This window comes from Panulirus ornatus, chromosome 45 (assembly GCF_036320965.1).
Source record: "Panulirus ornatus isolate Po-2019 chromosome 45, ASM3632096v1, whole genome shotgun sequence".
NCBI classification, from domain to species: domain Eukaryota; kingdom Metazoa; phylum Arthropoda; class Malacostraca; order Decapoda; family Palinuridae; genus Panulirus; species Panulirus ornatus.
In genome coordinates, this window is record NC_092268.1 from 5,652,542 (window position 1) to 5,671,263 (window position 18,722).

The 18,722-nt window shown below is 40.2% G+C and overlaps 1 protein-coding gene and 1 long non-coding RNA gene across 5 annotated transcripts in view; one reads left to right on the top strand and one right to left on the bottom strand.

Annotated features, from left to right (window-relative positions):
- The window catches only part of LOC139762875 (uncharacterized), a 31,389-nt gene extending 20,272 nt beyond the window's left edge, over nt 1-11,117 (top strand). Inside the window, exon 4 of the long non-coding RNA XR_011715858.1 lies at nt 9,749-11,117. This is a non-coding gene — a long non-coding RNA (uncharacterized lncRNA). The remainder of the gene's footprint in view (nt 1-9,748) is intronic.
- Nucleotides 1-18,722, bottom strand: part of LOC139762872 (uncharacterized) — a 77,695-nt gene that overhangs the window by 13,842 nt on the left and 45,131 nt on the right. For 3 of the 4 annotated variants that reach the window (XM_071688102.1, XM_071688100.1, XM_071688101.1), the window contains 7 exons: nt 17,112-17,180; nt 14,438-14,485; nt 13,340-13,391; nt 11,988-12,167; nt 11,129-11,226; nt 9,725-9,845; nt 6,002-6,066 (listed from right to left, as the gene is read on the bottom strand). In XM_071688102.1, the coding sequence (XP_071544203.1) occupies nt 6,002-6,066; nt 9,725-9,845; nt 11,129-11,226; nt 11,988-12,167; nt 13,340-13,391; nt 14,438-14,482 (561 nt within the window). In that variant the 5' untranslated portion in view covers nt 14,483-14,485; nt 17,112-17,180. The remainder of the gene's footprint in view (nt 1-6,001; nt 6,067-9,724; nt 9,846-11,128; nt 11,227-11,987; nt 12,168-13,339; nt 13,392-14,437; nt 14,486-17,111; nt 17,181-18,722) is intronic. The other variant, XM_071688103.1, reaches the window with a different exon arrangement.

Consider the following 18,722-nt stretch of genomic DNA (forward strand, 5'->3'; position numbering starts at 1 on the left):
TTAGGTTATGGGAGCAATGAAGAACATGTGGAAGGAGAGAACATTATCTCAGAGAGCAAAAATGGGTATGTTTGAAGGAATAGGGGTGCCTACAACATCATATGGTTGCAAGGCATAGGCTATAGATAGGGTTGTACAGAGAGATGTGTGGTAATAAAAAGAGTGTTGTTGAGAGAGCAGAAGAGGATGTGCTGAAATGATTTGGACACATGGAGAGAATGAGTGAGGAAAGATTGACAAAGAGGATATATGTGTCAGAAGTGAAGAGAACAAGGAGAAGTGGGAAACCAAATTGGAGGTGGAAGGATGGAGTGAAAAATATTTTGAGCAATCGGGGCCTGAACATACAGGAAGGTGAAAGGCGTGCACGGAATAGAGTGAATTGGAACAATGTGGTATACCGGGGTGGACATGCTGTCAATGGACTGAACCAGGGCAAGTGAAGTGTCTGGGATAAACCATGGAAAGTTTTGTGGGGCCTGGATGTGGAAAGGAAGCTGTGATTTCAGTGCATTATACATGAAAGCTAGCGACTGAGTGTGAATGAATGTGGCCTTTGTTGCCTTTTCCTAGCACTACCTCGCACACATGCGGGGGAGGGGGTTGTCATTTCATGTGTGTGAACGTGTATGTATATAAATGTGTATGTGGGTGGGTTGGGCCATTCTTTCATCTGTTTCCTTGCGGTACCTCGCTGACACGGGAGACAGCGACAAAGCAAAATAAATAAATATATATCTTTTTTATTTTACTTTGTCACTGTCTCCCGCATTAGCGAGGTAGCGCAAGGATACAGATGAAAGAATGGCCCACCCACCCACATACACATGTATATACATACACGTCTACACACGCAAATATACATATCTACACATCTCAACGTATACATATATATACACAGACATGTACATAATTCATACTGTCTGCCTTTATTCATTCCCATCACCACCCTGCCACACATGAAATAACAACCCCCTCCCCCCTCATGTGCATGAGGTAGCGCTAGGAAAAGACAACAAAGGCCACATTTATTCACACTCAGTCTCTAGCTGTCGTGTAATAATACACCGAAACCAGAGCTCCCTTTCCACATCCAGGCCCCACAAAACTTTCCGTGGTTTACCCCAGGCGCTTCACATGCCCTAGTCCAATCCATTGACAGCTCGTCGACCCTGGTATACTACATCGTTCCAATTCACTCTATTCCTTGCACGCCTTTCACCCTCCTGCATGTTCAGGCCCCAATCACTCAAAATCTTTTTCACTCCATCTTTCCACCTCCAATTTGGTTTCCCACTTCTCCTCGTTCCCTCCACCTCTGACACATTTATCCACTTGGTCAACCTTTCCTCACTCATTCTCTCCATGTGACTAAACCATTTCAAAACGCCCTCTTCTGCTCTCTAAACCACACTTTTTATTATCACACATCTCTCTTACCCTATTATTACTTACTCGATCAAACAATCTCACACCACATATTGTCCTCAAACATCTCATTTCCAGCACATCCACCCTCCTCCACACAACTCTATCCATAGCCCATGCCTCGCAACCATGTAACATTGTTGGAACCACTATTCCTTCAAACATACCCATTTTTGCATTCCGTGATAATCTTCTCGACTTCCACACATTCTTCAACACTCCCAGAACTTTCGCCCCCTCCCCCACCCTATGATTTATTTCCACTTCCATGGTTCCATCTGTTGCCAAATCCATTCCCAGATATCTAAAACACTTCACTTCCTCCAGTCTTTCCCCATTCAAACTTACCTCCCAATTGACTTGTCCCTCAACCCTACTGTATCTAATAACCTTGCTCTTATTCACATTTACTCTCAGCTTTCTTCTTTCACACACTTTACCAAACTCAGTCACCAGCTTCTGCAGATTCTCATACGAATCAGCCACCAGCGCTGTATCATCAGCGAACAACAATTGACTCACTTCCCAAGCCCTCTCATCCACAACAGACTGCATACTTGCCCCTCTTTCCAAAACTCTTGCATTCACCTCCCTAACAACTCCATCCATAAACAAATTGAACAACCATGGAGACATCACACATCCCTGCCACAAACCAACATTCAATGAGAACCAATCATTTTCCTCTCTTCCTACACGTTCACATGCCTTACATCCTCGATAAAAACTTTTCACTGCCTCTAACATCTTGCCTCCCACACCATATATTCTTGATACTTTCCATAAAGCATCTCTATCAACTCTATCATATGCCTTCTCCAAATCCATAAATGCGAGATACAAATCCATTTGCTTTTCTAAGTAATTCTCACATACATTCTTCAAAGCAAACACCTGATCCACACATCCTCTGCCACTTCTGAAACCACATTGTTCTTCCCCAATCTAATGCTCTATACATGCCTTCACCCTCTCAATCAATACCCTCCCATATATATATATATATTTATTTTTTTTTTTCTTTGTCGCTGTCTCCCGCGTTTGCGAGGTAGCGCAAGGAAACAGACGAAAGAAATGGCCCAACCCACCCCCATACACATGTATATACATACGTCCACACACGCAAATATACATACCTACACAGCTTTCCATGGTTTACCCCAGATGCTTCACATGCCCTGATTCAATCCACTGACAGCACGTCAACCCCGGTATACCACATCGCTCCAACTCACTCTATTCCTTGCCCTCCTTTCACCCTCCTGCATGTTCAGGCCCCGATCACACAAAATCTTTTTCACTCCATCTTTCCACCTCCAATTTGGTCTCCCTCTTTTCCTCGTTCCCTCCACCTCCGACACATATATCCTCTTGGTCAATCTTTCCTCACTCATTCTCTCCATGTGATCAAACCATTTCAAAACACCCTCCTCTCCTCTCTCAACCACGCTCTTTTTATTTCCACACATCTCTCTTACCCTTACGTTACTTACTCGATCAAACCACCTCACACCACACATTGTCCTCAAACATCTCATTTCCAGCACATCCATCCTCCTGCGCACAACTCTATCCATAGCCCACGCCTCGCAACCATACAACATTGTTGGAACCACTATTCCTTCAAACATACCCATTTTTGCTTTCCGAGATAATGTTCTCGACTTCCACACATTCTTCAAGGCTCCCAGAATTTTCGCCCCCTCCCCCACCCTATGATCCACTTCCGCTTCCATGGTTCCATCCGCTGCCAGATCCACTCCCAGATATCTAAAACACTTCACTTCCTCCAGTTTTTCTCCATTCAAACTCACCTCCCAATTGACTTGACCCTCAACCCTACTGTACCTAATAACCTTGCTCTTATTCACATTTACTCTTAACTTTCTTCTTTCACACACTTTACCAAACTCAGTCACTAGCTTCTGCAGTTTCTCACATGAATCAGCCACCAGCACTGTATCATCAGCGAACAGCAACTGACTCACTTCCCAAGCTCTCTCATCCCCAACAGACTTCATACTTGCCCCTCTTTCCAAAACTCTTGTATTCACCTCCCTAACAACCCCATCCATAAACAAATTAAACACCCAAGGAGACATCACACACCCCTGCCGCAAACCTACATTCACTGAGAACCGATCACTTTCCTCTCTTCCTACACGTACACATGCCTTACATCCTCGATAAAAACTTTTCACTGCTTCTAACAACTTGCCTCCCACACCATATATTCTTAATACCTTCCACAGAGCATCTCTATCAACTCTATCATATGCCTTCTCCAGATCCATAAATGCTACATACAAATCCATTTGCTTTTCTAAGTATTTCTCACATACATTCTTCAAAGCAAACACCTGATCCACACATCCTCTACCACTTCTGAAACCACACTGCTCTTCCCCAATCTGTTGCTCTGTACATGCCTTCACCCTCTCAATCAATACCCTCCCATCTAATTTACCAGGAATACTCAACAAACTTATACCTCTGTAATTTGAGCACTCACTCTTATCCCCTTTGCCTTTGTACAATGGCACTATGCACGCATTCCGCCAATCCTCAGGCACCTCACCATGAGTCATACATACATTAAATAACCTTACCAACCAGTCAACAATACAGTCACCCCCTTTTTTAATAAATTCCACTGCAATACCATCCAAACCCGCTGCCTTGCCGGCTTTCATCTTCCGTAAAGCTTTTACTACCTCTTCTCTGTTTACCAAATCATTTTCCCTAACCCTCTCACTTTGCACACCACCTCGACCAAAACACCCTATATCTGCCACTCTATCATCAAACACATTCAACAAACCTTCAAAATACTCACTCCATCTCCTTCTCACATCACCACTACTTGTTATCACCTCCCCATTTGTGCCCTTCACTGAAGTTCCCATTTGCTCCCTTGTCTTACGCACTTTATTTACCTCCTTCCAGAACATCTTTTTATTCTCCCTAAAAGTCATACATACATTAAATAACCTTACCAACCAGTCAACAATACAGTCACCCCCTTTTTTAATAAATTCCACTGCAATACCATCCAAACCCGTTGCCTTGCCGGCTTTCATCTTCCGCAAAGCTTTTACTACCTCTTCTCTGTTTACCAAATCATTTTCCCTAACCCTCTCACTTTGCACACCACTTCGACCAAAACACCCTATATCTGCCACTCTATCATCAAACACAATCAACAAACCTTCAAAATACTCACTACATCTCCCTCTCACATCACCACTACTTGTTATCACCTCCCCATTAGCCCCCTTCACTGAAATTCCCATTTGTTCCCTTGTCTTACACACTTTGTTTACCTCCTTCCAAAACATCTTTTCATTCTTCCTAAAATTTAATGATACTCTCTCACCCCAACTCTCATTTGCCCTCTTTTTCACCTCTTGCACCTTTCTCTTGACCTCCTGCCTTTTTCTTTTATACATCTCCCAGTCATCTGCATTATTTCCCTGCAAAAAATCATCCAAATGCCTCTCTCTTCTCTTTCACTAATAATCTTACTTCTTCATCCCACCACTCACTCACTACCCTTTCTAATCTGCCCTCCTCCCATGCTTCTCATGCCACAAGCATCTTTTGCGGAAACCATCACTGCTTCCCTAAATAAATCCCATTCCTCCCCCACTCCCCTTACCTCCTTTGTTCTCACCTTTTTCCATTCTGTACTCAGTCTCTCCTGGTACTTCCTCGCACAAGTCTCCTTCCCAAGCTCACTTACTCTCACCACTCTCTTCACCCCAACATTCTCTCTTCTTTTCTGAAAACCTCTACAAATCACCTTCGCCTCCACAAGATAACGATCAGACATCCCCTCCAGTTGCACCTCTCAGCACATTAACATCCAAAAATCTCTCGCACGCCTATCAATTAACACATAATCCAACAACGCTCTCTGGCCTTCTCTCCTACTTACATACATATACTTATGTATATCTCTCTTTTTAAACCAAGTATTCCTAATCACCAGTCCTTTTTCAGCACATAAATCTACAAGCTCTTCACCATTTCCATATACAACACTGAACACCCCATGTACACCAATTATTCCCTCAACTGCCAATTTACTCACCTTTGCATTCAAATCACCCACACTATAACCTAGTCTCGTGCATCAAATCTACTAACACACTCACTCAGCTGCTCCCAAAACACTTGCCTCTCATGATATATAGAGTTAATGGGATGGCCTGAAAGGAAAACTTAGTAATTATGGACAGCAAAAATTAGTTTAAAAAGTTGAATCATTAAATATGGTTTAGGACAGAGGGCCCCACAAGTGTAAAACTCCCTCCTTGTGCAGTTAAAATCCTTCCTGTGCAGTAAAAATTGATAATTACACAATCACAATGACCTTTTATGCAAAACTGAGCGTGTAAATATTTTTTCACTATGATACAATTAAAAGATTAATATTAGAACTCCAGTGCACTGACGTTCATCATTTATATCACGGGGACTCTTTCATTGTTGCCATCCCCTTGTGAGAGCTTCTGGAAGGACTGGGCATCAGAGATATACATAAACAGACAGATTTAATATAAGTGTTTACCTTAACTTTTGGAGGAGGTTTTTGTTCAGTTCCTTCTGATATATCTGTTTTCATCTTTTTGGCATCTGAAAAATGACAAAATCATTCACACTGATGGTCAAAAATACTAAAACCTTCATCAAAACAATGGGGTCAACATCACAAGCACATGCTGTATACGAATATGATTCAGCGCTAAGTGAGTATCAGTTATTCAGGACTTTCAAATTACGGGAAACAATAACTACATATTTCTATCAAAAAAAAATAACAATCAATGCCAGGTGGAGTAAATAACTTCTGAATAATCAAAACTAACAATGGCAAAGAAATAGATATGGTACGTCAAGACGCGCTGCAATTAATTCATTGAAAAATTTGTCTTTCAGCAAGGTGGCAGTTACCTGAGCGTAAATATGGATAAAAAGCATGGGTCTCCTAAAATAATTAATTTTCAAACTACTTCATCATTTTCTTAGTAGTAAGGAAGTGCCTGGAACAGAATTAGAGCAGCCTCATTTGCTATATCCACTTTCTAGTTGTCATTTTTTATGGACAGAAACCAAAGCCTACAATCCACAGCCAAGCCATCCTCACATGCCTATCTATGATTTCCTGACTACTCCATATGCCCTGGTTCAGCCTACTAACAACACCCAGCCCCCTGTATACACTGCATTTCTCTAATTCCTTATATCCTACGTACACCTCTCATAATCTTGCATGTTCCAACCCCAACTTAAAGCCTCTTACACCCTATCCTTTCATCTTCTTTTCCCCTCTCCTTTTCTCTTTTACTCCTTATTTCCATCACAAATATCCTCTTACTCAGTCTCTTCTCACTTGTTCATTTCATATATCCAAACCATATCAGCAAAATCTGTTCAGCTTTCCCAATCAAACTCAACTTATTACTACTCCTCTCCATTACACGACCATTCCTCAAAAAACAATCCTTCCTCGCACAAGCCTTCATAGATCATGACCTCTCTTCTAAACACTCCTCAATGTACCCACCCTTTACCCCCTCAACCAATCTATGGTTCCCTTCAGTTCAAGTAGTTCCATTTGCTGCAGTGTCCACTACCAGGTATCTAAAGCATTCCACTTCCTCCTGATTTCCTCCACTCAAAGTAATCTGTCACAGTGTACCCCCTGCTAAACTTCATAACCCGACTTTTATTCACATAAAACTCTCAATTTCCTCTTTTCTTTACACGCTCCAAAACTCATTATTTACAGTTTCTCACACAAGTCTGCCAAGAGAAATGTAACCTCTGTAAATAGCAACTGCCTCACTCCAAAGCCTCCCATCTCAAGCATACTGTAGAACTGATAATACTAATAATATAAAAGAAATTATGATTTGAAGTAAGAATATTGAATCTTAGATGAGGATACTTTGACAAATAAGGAATATCATTAGAGATGTTATTGTTACTTCAGTTAATATGTGGAATATGGTAATGATGTACACATATATATAAGATAAATTCTATAGTATACAAAATGTCTTTCAGTACTTGAACAGCACATGAACTGTACAGAACACAAGGCATGCCTCTGACCCTCCTGTATGTTCAGGCCTCGATCACTCAAAATCTTTTTCACTCCATCTTTTCACCTCCAGTTTGTTCTCCTGCTTCTCCTTGTTCCCTCCACCTCTGACACATACATCCTCTTTGTCAACCTTTCCTCACTCATTCTCTCCATATGTCCAAGCCATTTCAACACACCCACTTCTGCTCTCTCAACCACAACCTTTTTATTTCCACACAACTCTCTGTACACCCCTACCTAAAGCTCATGCCTCACAACCATACAATATTGTTGGAACCACTATTCCTTCAAACGTACCCATTCTTGCTCTCCAAGATGACGTTCTCTCCTTCCATATGTTCTTCATTGCTCCCAGAACCTTCGCCCCCTCCCCCACCCTGTCACTCACTTCCGCTTCCATGGTTCCACTCACTGTCAAGTCCACTCCCAGATATCTAAAACACTTCCATTCAAATTTACATCCTAAGTGAACCTAATAACCTTGCTCATATTCACGTTTACTCTCAACTTTCTCCTTTCACACACTTTTCCAAACTCAATCACCAACTTCTGCAGTTTCTCACTCATATCACCCACCAGAGCTGTATCAATGGCAAGCTGCAAACGACTCACTTCCCAAGCCCTGTCATCTAAAACAGACTGCATACTTGCCCCTCTCTCCAAAAGTCCAGCATCTACCTCCCTAACAACTCCATCCATAAACAAATTAAACAACCATGGAGACATCACACACCCCTGCCACAGACTGACCTTAACTGGGAACCAGTCACTCTCCTCTCTTCCTACTCGTACACATGCCTTAACTCCTTGGTAAAAACTTTTCACTGCTTCTAGCAGCTTACCTCCAACACCATATACTCTTAAAGACCTTCCACAAAGCATCTCTATCAACCCCATCATATGCCTTCCCCAGATCCATAAATGCTACATACAAATCCATCTGTTTTTTTAAGTATTTCTCACACACTTTCTTCAAAGCAAACACCTGATCCACACATCCTCTACCACTTCTGAAACCACACTGCTCCTCCCCAGTCTGATGCTCTGTACATGCCTTCACCCTCTCAATCAGTACCATCCCACAGAATTTCCCAGGAATACTCAACAAACTTATACCTCTGTAATTTGAGCATTCACCTTTACCCTCTTTGCCTTTGTACAATGGCACTATGCATGCGTTCTGCCAATCCTCAGGCACTTCACCATGATCCATACATACACTGAATATCCTCACCAACCAGTCAACAACACAGTCACCCCCTTTCTTAATAAATTCAACTGCAATGCCAAAAAAAAACACCTTGATGGATTTAATCTTTTGCAAAGCCTTCACTACCACAGTCTACTGCCAGAGGCATCCTGTCTCCAGTACTTCAGCAGTCAATGGGTTAAATAAAGTCCTGTTTGTAGAAAGACAAAGAAAATCAGATGCATTTCACCATAGAATAAAGGTAAAGAGTATAAAAAACTAGTAATTAATTATGGAGGTATATGATTATATATTACATGGAAAGATGGAGTGAAAAAGATTTTGAGTGATCCGGGCCTGAACATGCAGGAGGGTGAAAGGCGGGCAAGGAATAGAGTGAATTGGATCGATGTGGTATACCGGGGTTGACGTGCTGTCAGTGGATTGAATCAGGGGATGTGAAGCTTCTGGGGTAAACCATGGAAAGTTGTGTGGGGCCTGGATGTGGAAAGGGAGCTGTGGTTTCGGGCATTATTGCATGACAGCTGGAGACTGAGTGTGAACGAATGGGGCCTTTGTTATCTTTTCCTAGCGCTACCTCGCACACATGAGGGGGAGGGGGATGGTATTCCATGTGTGGCGAGGTGGCGATGGGAATGACTAAAGGCAGGCAGTGTGAATTGTGTGCATGGGTATATATGTATGTGTCTGTGTGTGTATATATATGTGTACATTGAGATGTATGGGTGTGTATGTTTGCGTGTGTGGACGTGTGTGTATATACATGTGTATGGGGGTGGGTTGGGCCATTTCTTTCTTCTGTTTCCTTGCGTTACCTCGCAAATGCGGGAGACAGCGACAAAGCAAAATATATAAATATTTCGTTCATCTAGAATAATCCAGAGATTCTGAATAAACAAACTTGCAATTGTGGGAAACATCATTTTTGGGTATGCATGCAGAAAATGACTGTGCATCTTCACGTTATTATATACCTGTTTTACATTTTCTACTTTTAGGGGGTGATTCTTGGATCTTGTTTTCTCCTGCTCTTGTGGATTCGGATGCCACCCCTGTTGTTACTGTCTGGCAGCATTCAATGCTAACCATTTGCCTCTGAAAAAGACAACTAATGTGAAGTACATACAGTCTGTACAGCATTATGAAATTTTACTAAAAAGATTAATTGCTACACTAATACACCTTATCTCTGTCGATAGGGGAGAAAAAATACTTCCCACATATTCCCTGCGTGTCATAGAAGGCGACTAAAAGTGGAAGGAGAAGAGGACTGGAAATCCTCCCCTCTCATCTTCTATTTTCCAAAAGAAGGAAAAGAGAAGGGGGCCAAGTGAGAATATTCCCTCTAAGGCTCAGTCCTCTTCTTAATGCTACCTTGCTAATGCAGGAAATGGAAAATAGGTATGAAAAAAAATAACAATACACCAGCTAATCTCTATCATCCTCAGAATGGCAGAAACAAACTTCCTCTCTTGAAAGTACTGTCTCTTAGACTTAAGGCAAATTCAGGTCATAATAAATAAGGTAGCTGATGACAATGAAACACCCAACTGCTGTCAGAGTAATTCTGAAGCCTTTACTGGGGTATGAAGTCTCTTCCCTGATCACAGCATCTGAAACAAACCCATCACAAAGTGCCAATAAACTAAAGACAAGTTTGCTGCAAAAGATAAATAATATTCTGCATCCTCTTCACAGCTTCACACTGCAAGACATAATCAATGTCATATGTGAAGCTACTTCAAACACCCCCCGCCCCCCCCCAAAAAAATTAATCTAATCACCCATCAATTTTACTAATGCTGTTAACACTGAATATTCATGAGATTTAGTTTTTAATGATTTCTGATGCAGAGACAGGGTGATGAATATACACAGAACTCTTCTCCTTGGAAAGAGGATGTAGGTTAAAGGCCTCCTCATGCCTAATGCACATGAGCTTTAATTTACATAGCCACAAATAGGTATATGGTCCACAATACTTCAGAATCATTCAAGGTAAGGTCACTCACTTGCCTACTAATGCCTATGAAAATGATGTACTTCTTGCATACCAATGACCGTGATATGGATGTGCTTTAAGTCATCCAGCCCCCTGTCAAACGATAACAAAACTGGATGTTGAAACTGCTTTTTCAAAGGCCTATACCAAAATAATGAGGGCAAAAACCACATCTCTCCACATTTTACTACTTAAGTCACTTTCCTGAAGTTTAAATCAATGAAGTATAGAAACAAAACAGAGGGCATTTCTGCTTAAGAAGTTTCAATACTTTCAAAACCTTTCAAGTGCATGGGATGAAATGAATATATGTACGTTCACTCAGATAATGTCACTCACCAAAAAAATTTCATCTGCCTTACTATAAAATACTCACTTCTGATGGAAGCTCTACAGCAGCCTCAGAATTACTTGATCCTGATGATGACATCCTTGATGTACAGGGTTCTTCTACTTTCCTCTTCTTGGCAGACACTGGAAAGATTGAAAATACTAATATCAATACATTACTTACAAAGCATATCAATACGACTTAAAACGACCTAGACAAGGCCAAACCTCCCTTAGTGTGGGCCATAAGGACAAATCAATTATAAGCACTGTTCTCTCCTGAGAAAGTAACCTGTGATCTCATACAATCCTCCTGCTTTTCCATACTTAACTTTGCACTCAGCTTTCGCTACTTCCTCTCACTCTGCCTGCTAACTTGTCCCAGACACACCACATCCACCACTCTATCCTTGAAAATACCCACTCCATCTCTTCTGTGCTTATAACCACTTCTCCATCTGCTCCTCTCCTTTTTTGCTCCCATCTATTCTCTTCTCACACTATTCAGTTCCCTCTATGATATATTCTTATCCTACCAGAAGTTCATCAAAACTCTCTCACCTCATCTTTCATTTGCCCTCTTTTTCATCTCTCGTATCTTTCTTTTGATTGGGCTCCACCTACAAGTAGTGAACTGGGTGAAAAATCACCCCTGGCACAGTTGTACCACTATCAAACAACAGGAAAGAGTACAGTCTCACTAAAATCACCCCTGGCACAGTTGTACCACTATCAAACAACAGGAAAGAGTACAGTCTCACTAAAATCACCCCTGGCACAGTTGTATCACTATCAAACAACAGGAAAGAGTACAGTCTCACAAAAGACCTTCTACTTCCTAAGGAGTCATAATTTCCCCAATTCTTGCAAGTGCACCCTTCAAGCTGCAGAAGGCCAATACATACCATTTTCATTCTGGCTGGATCTAGGACTTCCATTTTCTTTTGTGAGAAAAGAGCGATGTGGTGAAATGGTGGTCAAAGTGGCCTTTGACTGTCTATCAACAGGCGCGTGGTGTGCCAGTTCAAGTATACGTGATAGATTGGCTTCAGCACGGGCTTTAGACTCCTTACTTAATCTAATTTCTATGAAAAAAAAATTACATTTAATACTCATATATGCAAGTCTGAATCAACAAAGACTGCAAGTCTGAATCAACAAAGACATACTGACACTCAATATTGGCATTATTCTTTACCCCATGAATGACTAACCCTTTGAGGAAAAATCCTTGCTTGGCTCCTTCCTTTATTCCTCATTTTAATAAACAATGCTGTCAGGGATGGCTTTCAGCACCCCACTCTCAACACTTGGTTACCTTCTACAACATGCAAGGCAGTGTTTATTCTCTCTATCGCAAGGGTGATATCTGGTGCTTTTATTCACCCCATCATGAGAAGAAAAACCACAAGAGGAGGCAAGTGTTTTGGAAGCAGCTGAGTGAGTGTGTTAGCAGTTTTGGGGCACAGGAGCAGGTATTAATGATGGGTGATGTAAATGCAAAGGTGAGTAATGTAAAGGTTGAGGGCAGGGTAGCGCTAGGAATGGATGAAGGCAAGCAAGTAGGAATATGTATGTTTGTGGTTGCTAGGCACCCAGTAAATGTTCCACAAGCTCTATTCCATGCAGTTTGTAGCTTTGTTACGTTTGCTTTAAACTGGGTAGACGACAAGGCACTTGAGGTGAGGGTTAGGATGAAACGGATGAATTGTCAGCATTCTAGGAACATTTTGCGAGTTACTTTTGTGTTGATCTTTGTAGAAGAGGGAGTGAATGTCATGTGTATATCGTATGTGATGCCTAGGATAGGTTATACTTTGTTCAGTAGGAGTGAGTGTTCATACAAGGTGATGGAGGGTGTATGGTGGTTTCATGTCTGTCTGGAATCAAAAATGTATGTAAAGATGCAAACAGACATTCTTTTCTGAGTAAGCCACTGGTCCTATTGTGTAACATAGCAATGCATGTTTGTGTTGACTTGATAGTTAAGTCATCTGCGTAGACAAGGACCTTTATGATGTAGTTTTGAAGACATGATCAAATGGAAAAAGTTATTCACTTGAAGAAGTTAAAATTTCTACAATTTTCATAAAAACATGCTCTTTTGTTTTTTCATACATGTTTGCAGTTTCACAAGAACTCAGTGTTATCACAATTCTAACGGTAATAATTTCAGCAACGTCATCTATTTGCACTCTAAAACGTAACATACTGAGTATGTAAAATGACCTAGAAGAGGCAATAAGGAACTACTTACCTCTACTGACAGCTCCTGATGTGCAACCATTTCCATAGATCCCCTGATGAATCTGGAATCAAAATGAAATACATACATACTGCAGATTTTAAGCTTACCAATCACTGTTTCAGAACAGCAATCAGTCAATAAGAACTAAAATACCACAAGCTTCATCTAAACACTCCTATCTCTCTTCCTCTCTCAAAAAGGTGTCTCTATAAAACATTTCACCATATCTTCTCTTTAATTCTTCTACAACACGCATTACTAACAACAGATTTTTCTAATGCAGCCACAGTCACATCACTATATCCTTAACTACACGAGAAAGTCATTTCTCAAAACCAAATTACCTCTGACTCTTCATTCTTTTCATCTACCACTGACTCTAAACAAAAATATCAATTACCTCCTGGATGCAGTCAATTAACTAATTCTCTACGTTACAACAGCATTCGGTGTGACACGCTATGTCAGTCTTACTGTCAAAAATATACCATACCTCTATCAAACATGGCTCTAAGAGTTTTAAGTGTGATTCTAAAGAAATCAAAGCTTCAAAAGTAACAAGACATTCAGGTAATTTTACACAAAGTGCAAAGAAACATAAAGAGACTTTGTACATTGAATATAACTTTCAGAGCTTATTGCATGAAAAATATGGCACTTTTATTCAACTGTATAGGGACTATATATATTTGGCACTGCTATCAATTACACCATATGAAAAAGTATCATTCAATATATGCCACCAACCTAAGTTTGATATAACAAATTTGCCTTTCTTCCTCTTTATGTTACAAGAAATAACTGCAACACACAAATAATATAAAACATGAAGCATAAGTATCTTATAAAAAGGACTATATGACTAATGCAAAAAAAAAATCAAAGCTTAGACAACACAATAACAACGTATTTCCTAAATTTGTACAGTATCAATAATGTTTGAATCAAAAAAGTAAACAAATGCAGCTGAGATACAGACCAGGTCTGGATGAAAGTAAAGAAAATTTACCATAGTGGTAGAAGCTCATGCATATCAAAAATGATGCAGTCTTTTCACAAATTGGATATCTCTCAAAGGTGTGATAGTATAGTATTAAATATACTAACCGTTATCCTCTTGTTTGAAGTGGTGGAACCATCCTCATTTTGCATAATCTGAAAAATAAATGGCAATACAAAAATATTGATAAGCTTTCAAAATAACTATCGCCAAGTCCTTCTGTACATGATATGATAAACAAAGGATCTAATTCCCAGGAACAGATTCATATGAGAAGATAAAGGGTAACATGACAAGAAGGTAAGAGATGGCTCTTTAGGAACAAGATTTATAATCACTACAAAACTCATGACACATACCATGACCTTTTATTCAAATAACACTCTAATTCTGGGCAAGATAAGGTAAACATTTCAACAATTAATGCAAGTCTCCAAAGACCATACTATTTCCTAAGCTTCAAATAAATTAGGAGCATAGCAAGCCATCAACCTGCCTACAAACATGCCTCTCCTTCCTAATTAAGTGAAGCCACGATGAAAGACTCAAGAGGAAAGAATTTCAAATTGTTTTTTCTGTTCCTGCCTCTTGAGTCATAATACAAGAAGGGGCAGACCCCCTCCTCTTACTGCTATATATAACACACATAAAAACCTTTTTACACACAAACCACTTTCCCTGCCCCAGTGAGGTAGCCTCGGGAACAGACTAACAACAGCCAAATCTGTATGCATCCACTCAATCTCTCATGTAAAATGAGCCAAAACCGAAGCCCATACATACATACAGTTGAGCAACCTTAGGCCCCCTCTTTCAAAGGGTTTCCTACAACTTTGTGGCGGAACTGTGTACACAAGATGGGAAATGATGGATTCCTTTGGAACGAGAAGTATGAAAAGCCTGAACTGCATTCCATCTGTTGGCTATGATAAGGCCTTCCCAGAGGTGGCTTCCAACTTGCATGCAAGCATCCAGTAATGACTACTTTTATCAAATACTACTTTACTTCCTGGCCTCAGATCCTTCAAACTCTATATATACCCTAGCCTAAGCCAGATATCCATTCTATCAACCAACCACTAGGGTAGGATAAATTGCTGGGTTGACTGTGGACCGAATGCCACAACAAGGATTTGAACCTATGTGCTCAACCCCAGGTGGCCCATGAGTGCATCATGGCTAAACACAGTAACTGCTCCATCATGGAGGTTCATAACCTCCAATTCCTAAAACTGTGCTGTTTCTCACTCAGGTAACTTCTCTGGAAAAGTTCATCCTTTGCTTCCTAATTATCTTTTGCAGAACCTTACAGATTACACTCTTCAGTGGCTGTTTTGGTCTCCTTACTTACTGATAGTTAAGATATTTGCCATTTTCCTCTCTCTTAGTGTTTGGCCAGAGACATCTTGAACGATATATCAAGAGGTTTGTCTAGTGTATTTGCACACATCTCCAGTAGATATAATGAAATTTTGTCAGGACCATGAGCCTTACATTAGTCAAGACCTTTCATTAATTGGTTAAATTCTTTTCTAAATGCCTCACGTTTTCTAAAATATCCTTGCCACTCTATCTCACAGGTTGAAGTTATAGCGTCCTCCACCAACCTCTCAATCATCACTCTCCCATACACCTTACCAATTATACACAGAATTCTGATTTGTTACACCTCTGTAATTCATGCATTAACTTTTTTCCATTATGGTTTATATGAGGGGATTATACATGTGCTCTGCCAATCATAAAAGTCTTAACCTTGGATCAGACAAGTACTAATTAGCCACATTAGTCAATCAACAACAGTGTCATCATCTTTCTTGATAAACGACTGCAATCCCATCCATTCACACCACCTTGCCATACTTCAGTTTATTCAAGGCTTTCACTACTTTTTTTACACTTTAGTAACGATTTGCCAGGACTCTTTGACCCTGTATACCACCACATGCCAAATACTCTACATCTGCCAACCTTCATCTAACTCATTCAAAGTACACAATGTATCTCTTTTTCACCTCTTCTTGGCCTGGTACAATTTTCCATTTTTTTCAGCTGCTTAAATATTCATTGATACTCTTACCCTATCCCTCATTTTGCCCTCTTTTTCACCTCTCGTAATTTTCTCTTGACATCCTGCCATTTCCTCTCACACTTTTCCGTAACAGATGCACTACATAAATCTATTTCTCTTTCATAAAACACACTATCTATATTCTTCGAATCTAAACTCTTTCTATGTTTACCTATGTTAACCTTCTAAATTCCATAAAATTTACCTGTACATGTAATCTAATCGCTACTTTCCTACAAACCAATCAATCCTAACATTTCATTTGCTCTTACTCTATGTCATTCTTCACTTTATCTATCCTGGTATCTCTGCACCCTTTTCCAAGCTCACACACTCTCATCACTTGTTTCACACATATGCCCTTTTCTTTTCCTAAAAACCACCATAAAATTCATCACACATTTCACCTAATACCCCTTTCAGCACAGTCCTCTACATGCCAGTCATCAAATTAGACCCACAGAACTCAACCATAACCATACACGTATACTTACATATACACCTATTCTTAACTAAGTATACCTAATCACCATTCCTTTTTCAGTACAAAACTCGAGAAGCTTTTCCTAATTTTCAATTATGCTATAGACCCCATGCCCATACCTCCATATATCAAAACCCCCAGCCTTGCCTTCAGATCCCTTAACACCAAGCTTCATACCTTACATCAAACCTTAGTACCAACTATATTCTTTACATCCTATTTTTACCTTTTCTTTATCTTTGTACCTCTGGACTTCCTTCTGTAAAATTCTTCCTTCATTCTTGGGGTTCCTTCTCTGCAAAAAAAATAGTATTCAAATACATTATCAACAATGAAAATCTTGCATACAATAAATAGTTTCACTACCAAAGTCCTAAACTTAGAAGACATTATATTAAGCAAGTACTCTAATTTAAGGAAACTGAGAAACATTCTAGCCAACCACATTATCTAAGAAAACTAGAATATGACATAAAAAGCACAACCACCTTAACGAAATATCCACCATTTCCACCAATTATGTCAGCTAGCAAATCCTATTCTCTCTCTAAAACACTAATAGCATGCTGTCTCCTGTATACCACATCGGTCCAATTAGCTCTTAACCTATGCTCACATCACACCCTTCTGCTCATTCAGGCCCCATGAACTCAAAGTATCTTTCACTCTAACCCCCACCTCCTCCTTAGTTCCCACTTTTCCTTGTCCCCTCCCCTCTCTTCCTACTCATACAAAAGCCTTATTCTTTATAAAATATCCTCATTGCTACGAAATGTTTTCATCTCATGCCATATATTCAAAACCCCTTCCACATAGCAAGAACATTAACTCGATCATACCGATTCTCTAGATCCATAAATGCCACACTCAAATCCCTCCAATTCTCTAGGTACTTTTCAAATTAATTTTATACATCCAATACACACAATTCATCCACTCCACTTTAAAATATGCCTCACTCGCCTGGTCTTCCATCTTCTTAAAACTAAATACAACAAAGCTGTAAACCTTACAAAACAATATGAACAATCCCAGGCTGCTATGCAACTACAAACATTTAACACCTACATAATAAAAAAAAAAGATCCCCCCAATACAGTCCTGCCTCAACGTGCTCAACACAGTTCTAAGAGGCAGCACTAGATCCCTCCCATCCAAACCACTCCATAATAATCCACTAACCTCCTAGCAGAAATAAAAAGTTTACCCCATCTGACATTTAATCAATCTCTACCAAGAGTTCCCCCACCCCAAATAAACATAACACTGATAAGACACACACATACTGAAATAATATGACAAGCATTTAACAACCACTCTCCTAACTCAAGGTTTAAACTCCAACCCACCAGACATGCAATAATCACAAGACACACCCCCATAATGAACATGAAACACACTTTCTAGCATGTAATCACTGTTTCAAAATATTCCGACGCTACATACCTATCATGACAAAACACTGTGGTCTTATGACTCAACTGCCCTGCACACGCATCACTACACTTCATGGGCTATGGTCCTAACCAATGGTCATGACCAGCTTCCTGCATGAACCTCACACAGAGAGAAGGGACTCCTCATAATGATGACTAGGCACATTTCAAAGCCAGGATTTTTACTTCCTCCAAAATTTCTAAAATACTTTTCCTTGTCTTTTCTTTTTTCCCTTTCACAATCGTCTCCACATCTCAATTACAGCCTGGTCTATATGGCACCCAGGAAGCTCAAAAAGCCAGACATGTTCATCGCATAGGACCAAAGGTGAAAATAGCAACACAATGTACTTTCCTACATGTATGGTACAGGGAGGGGCTCTTACACACATGGGGTCCCA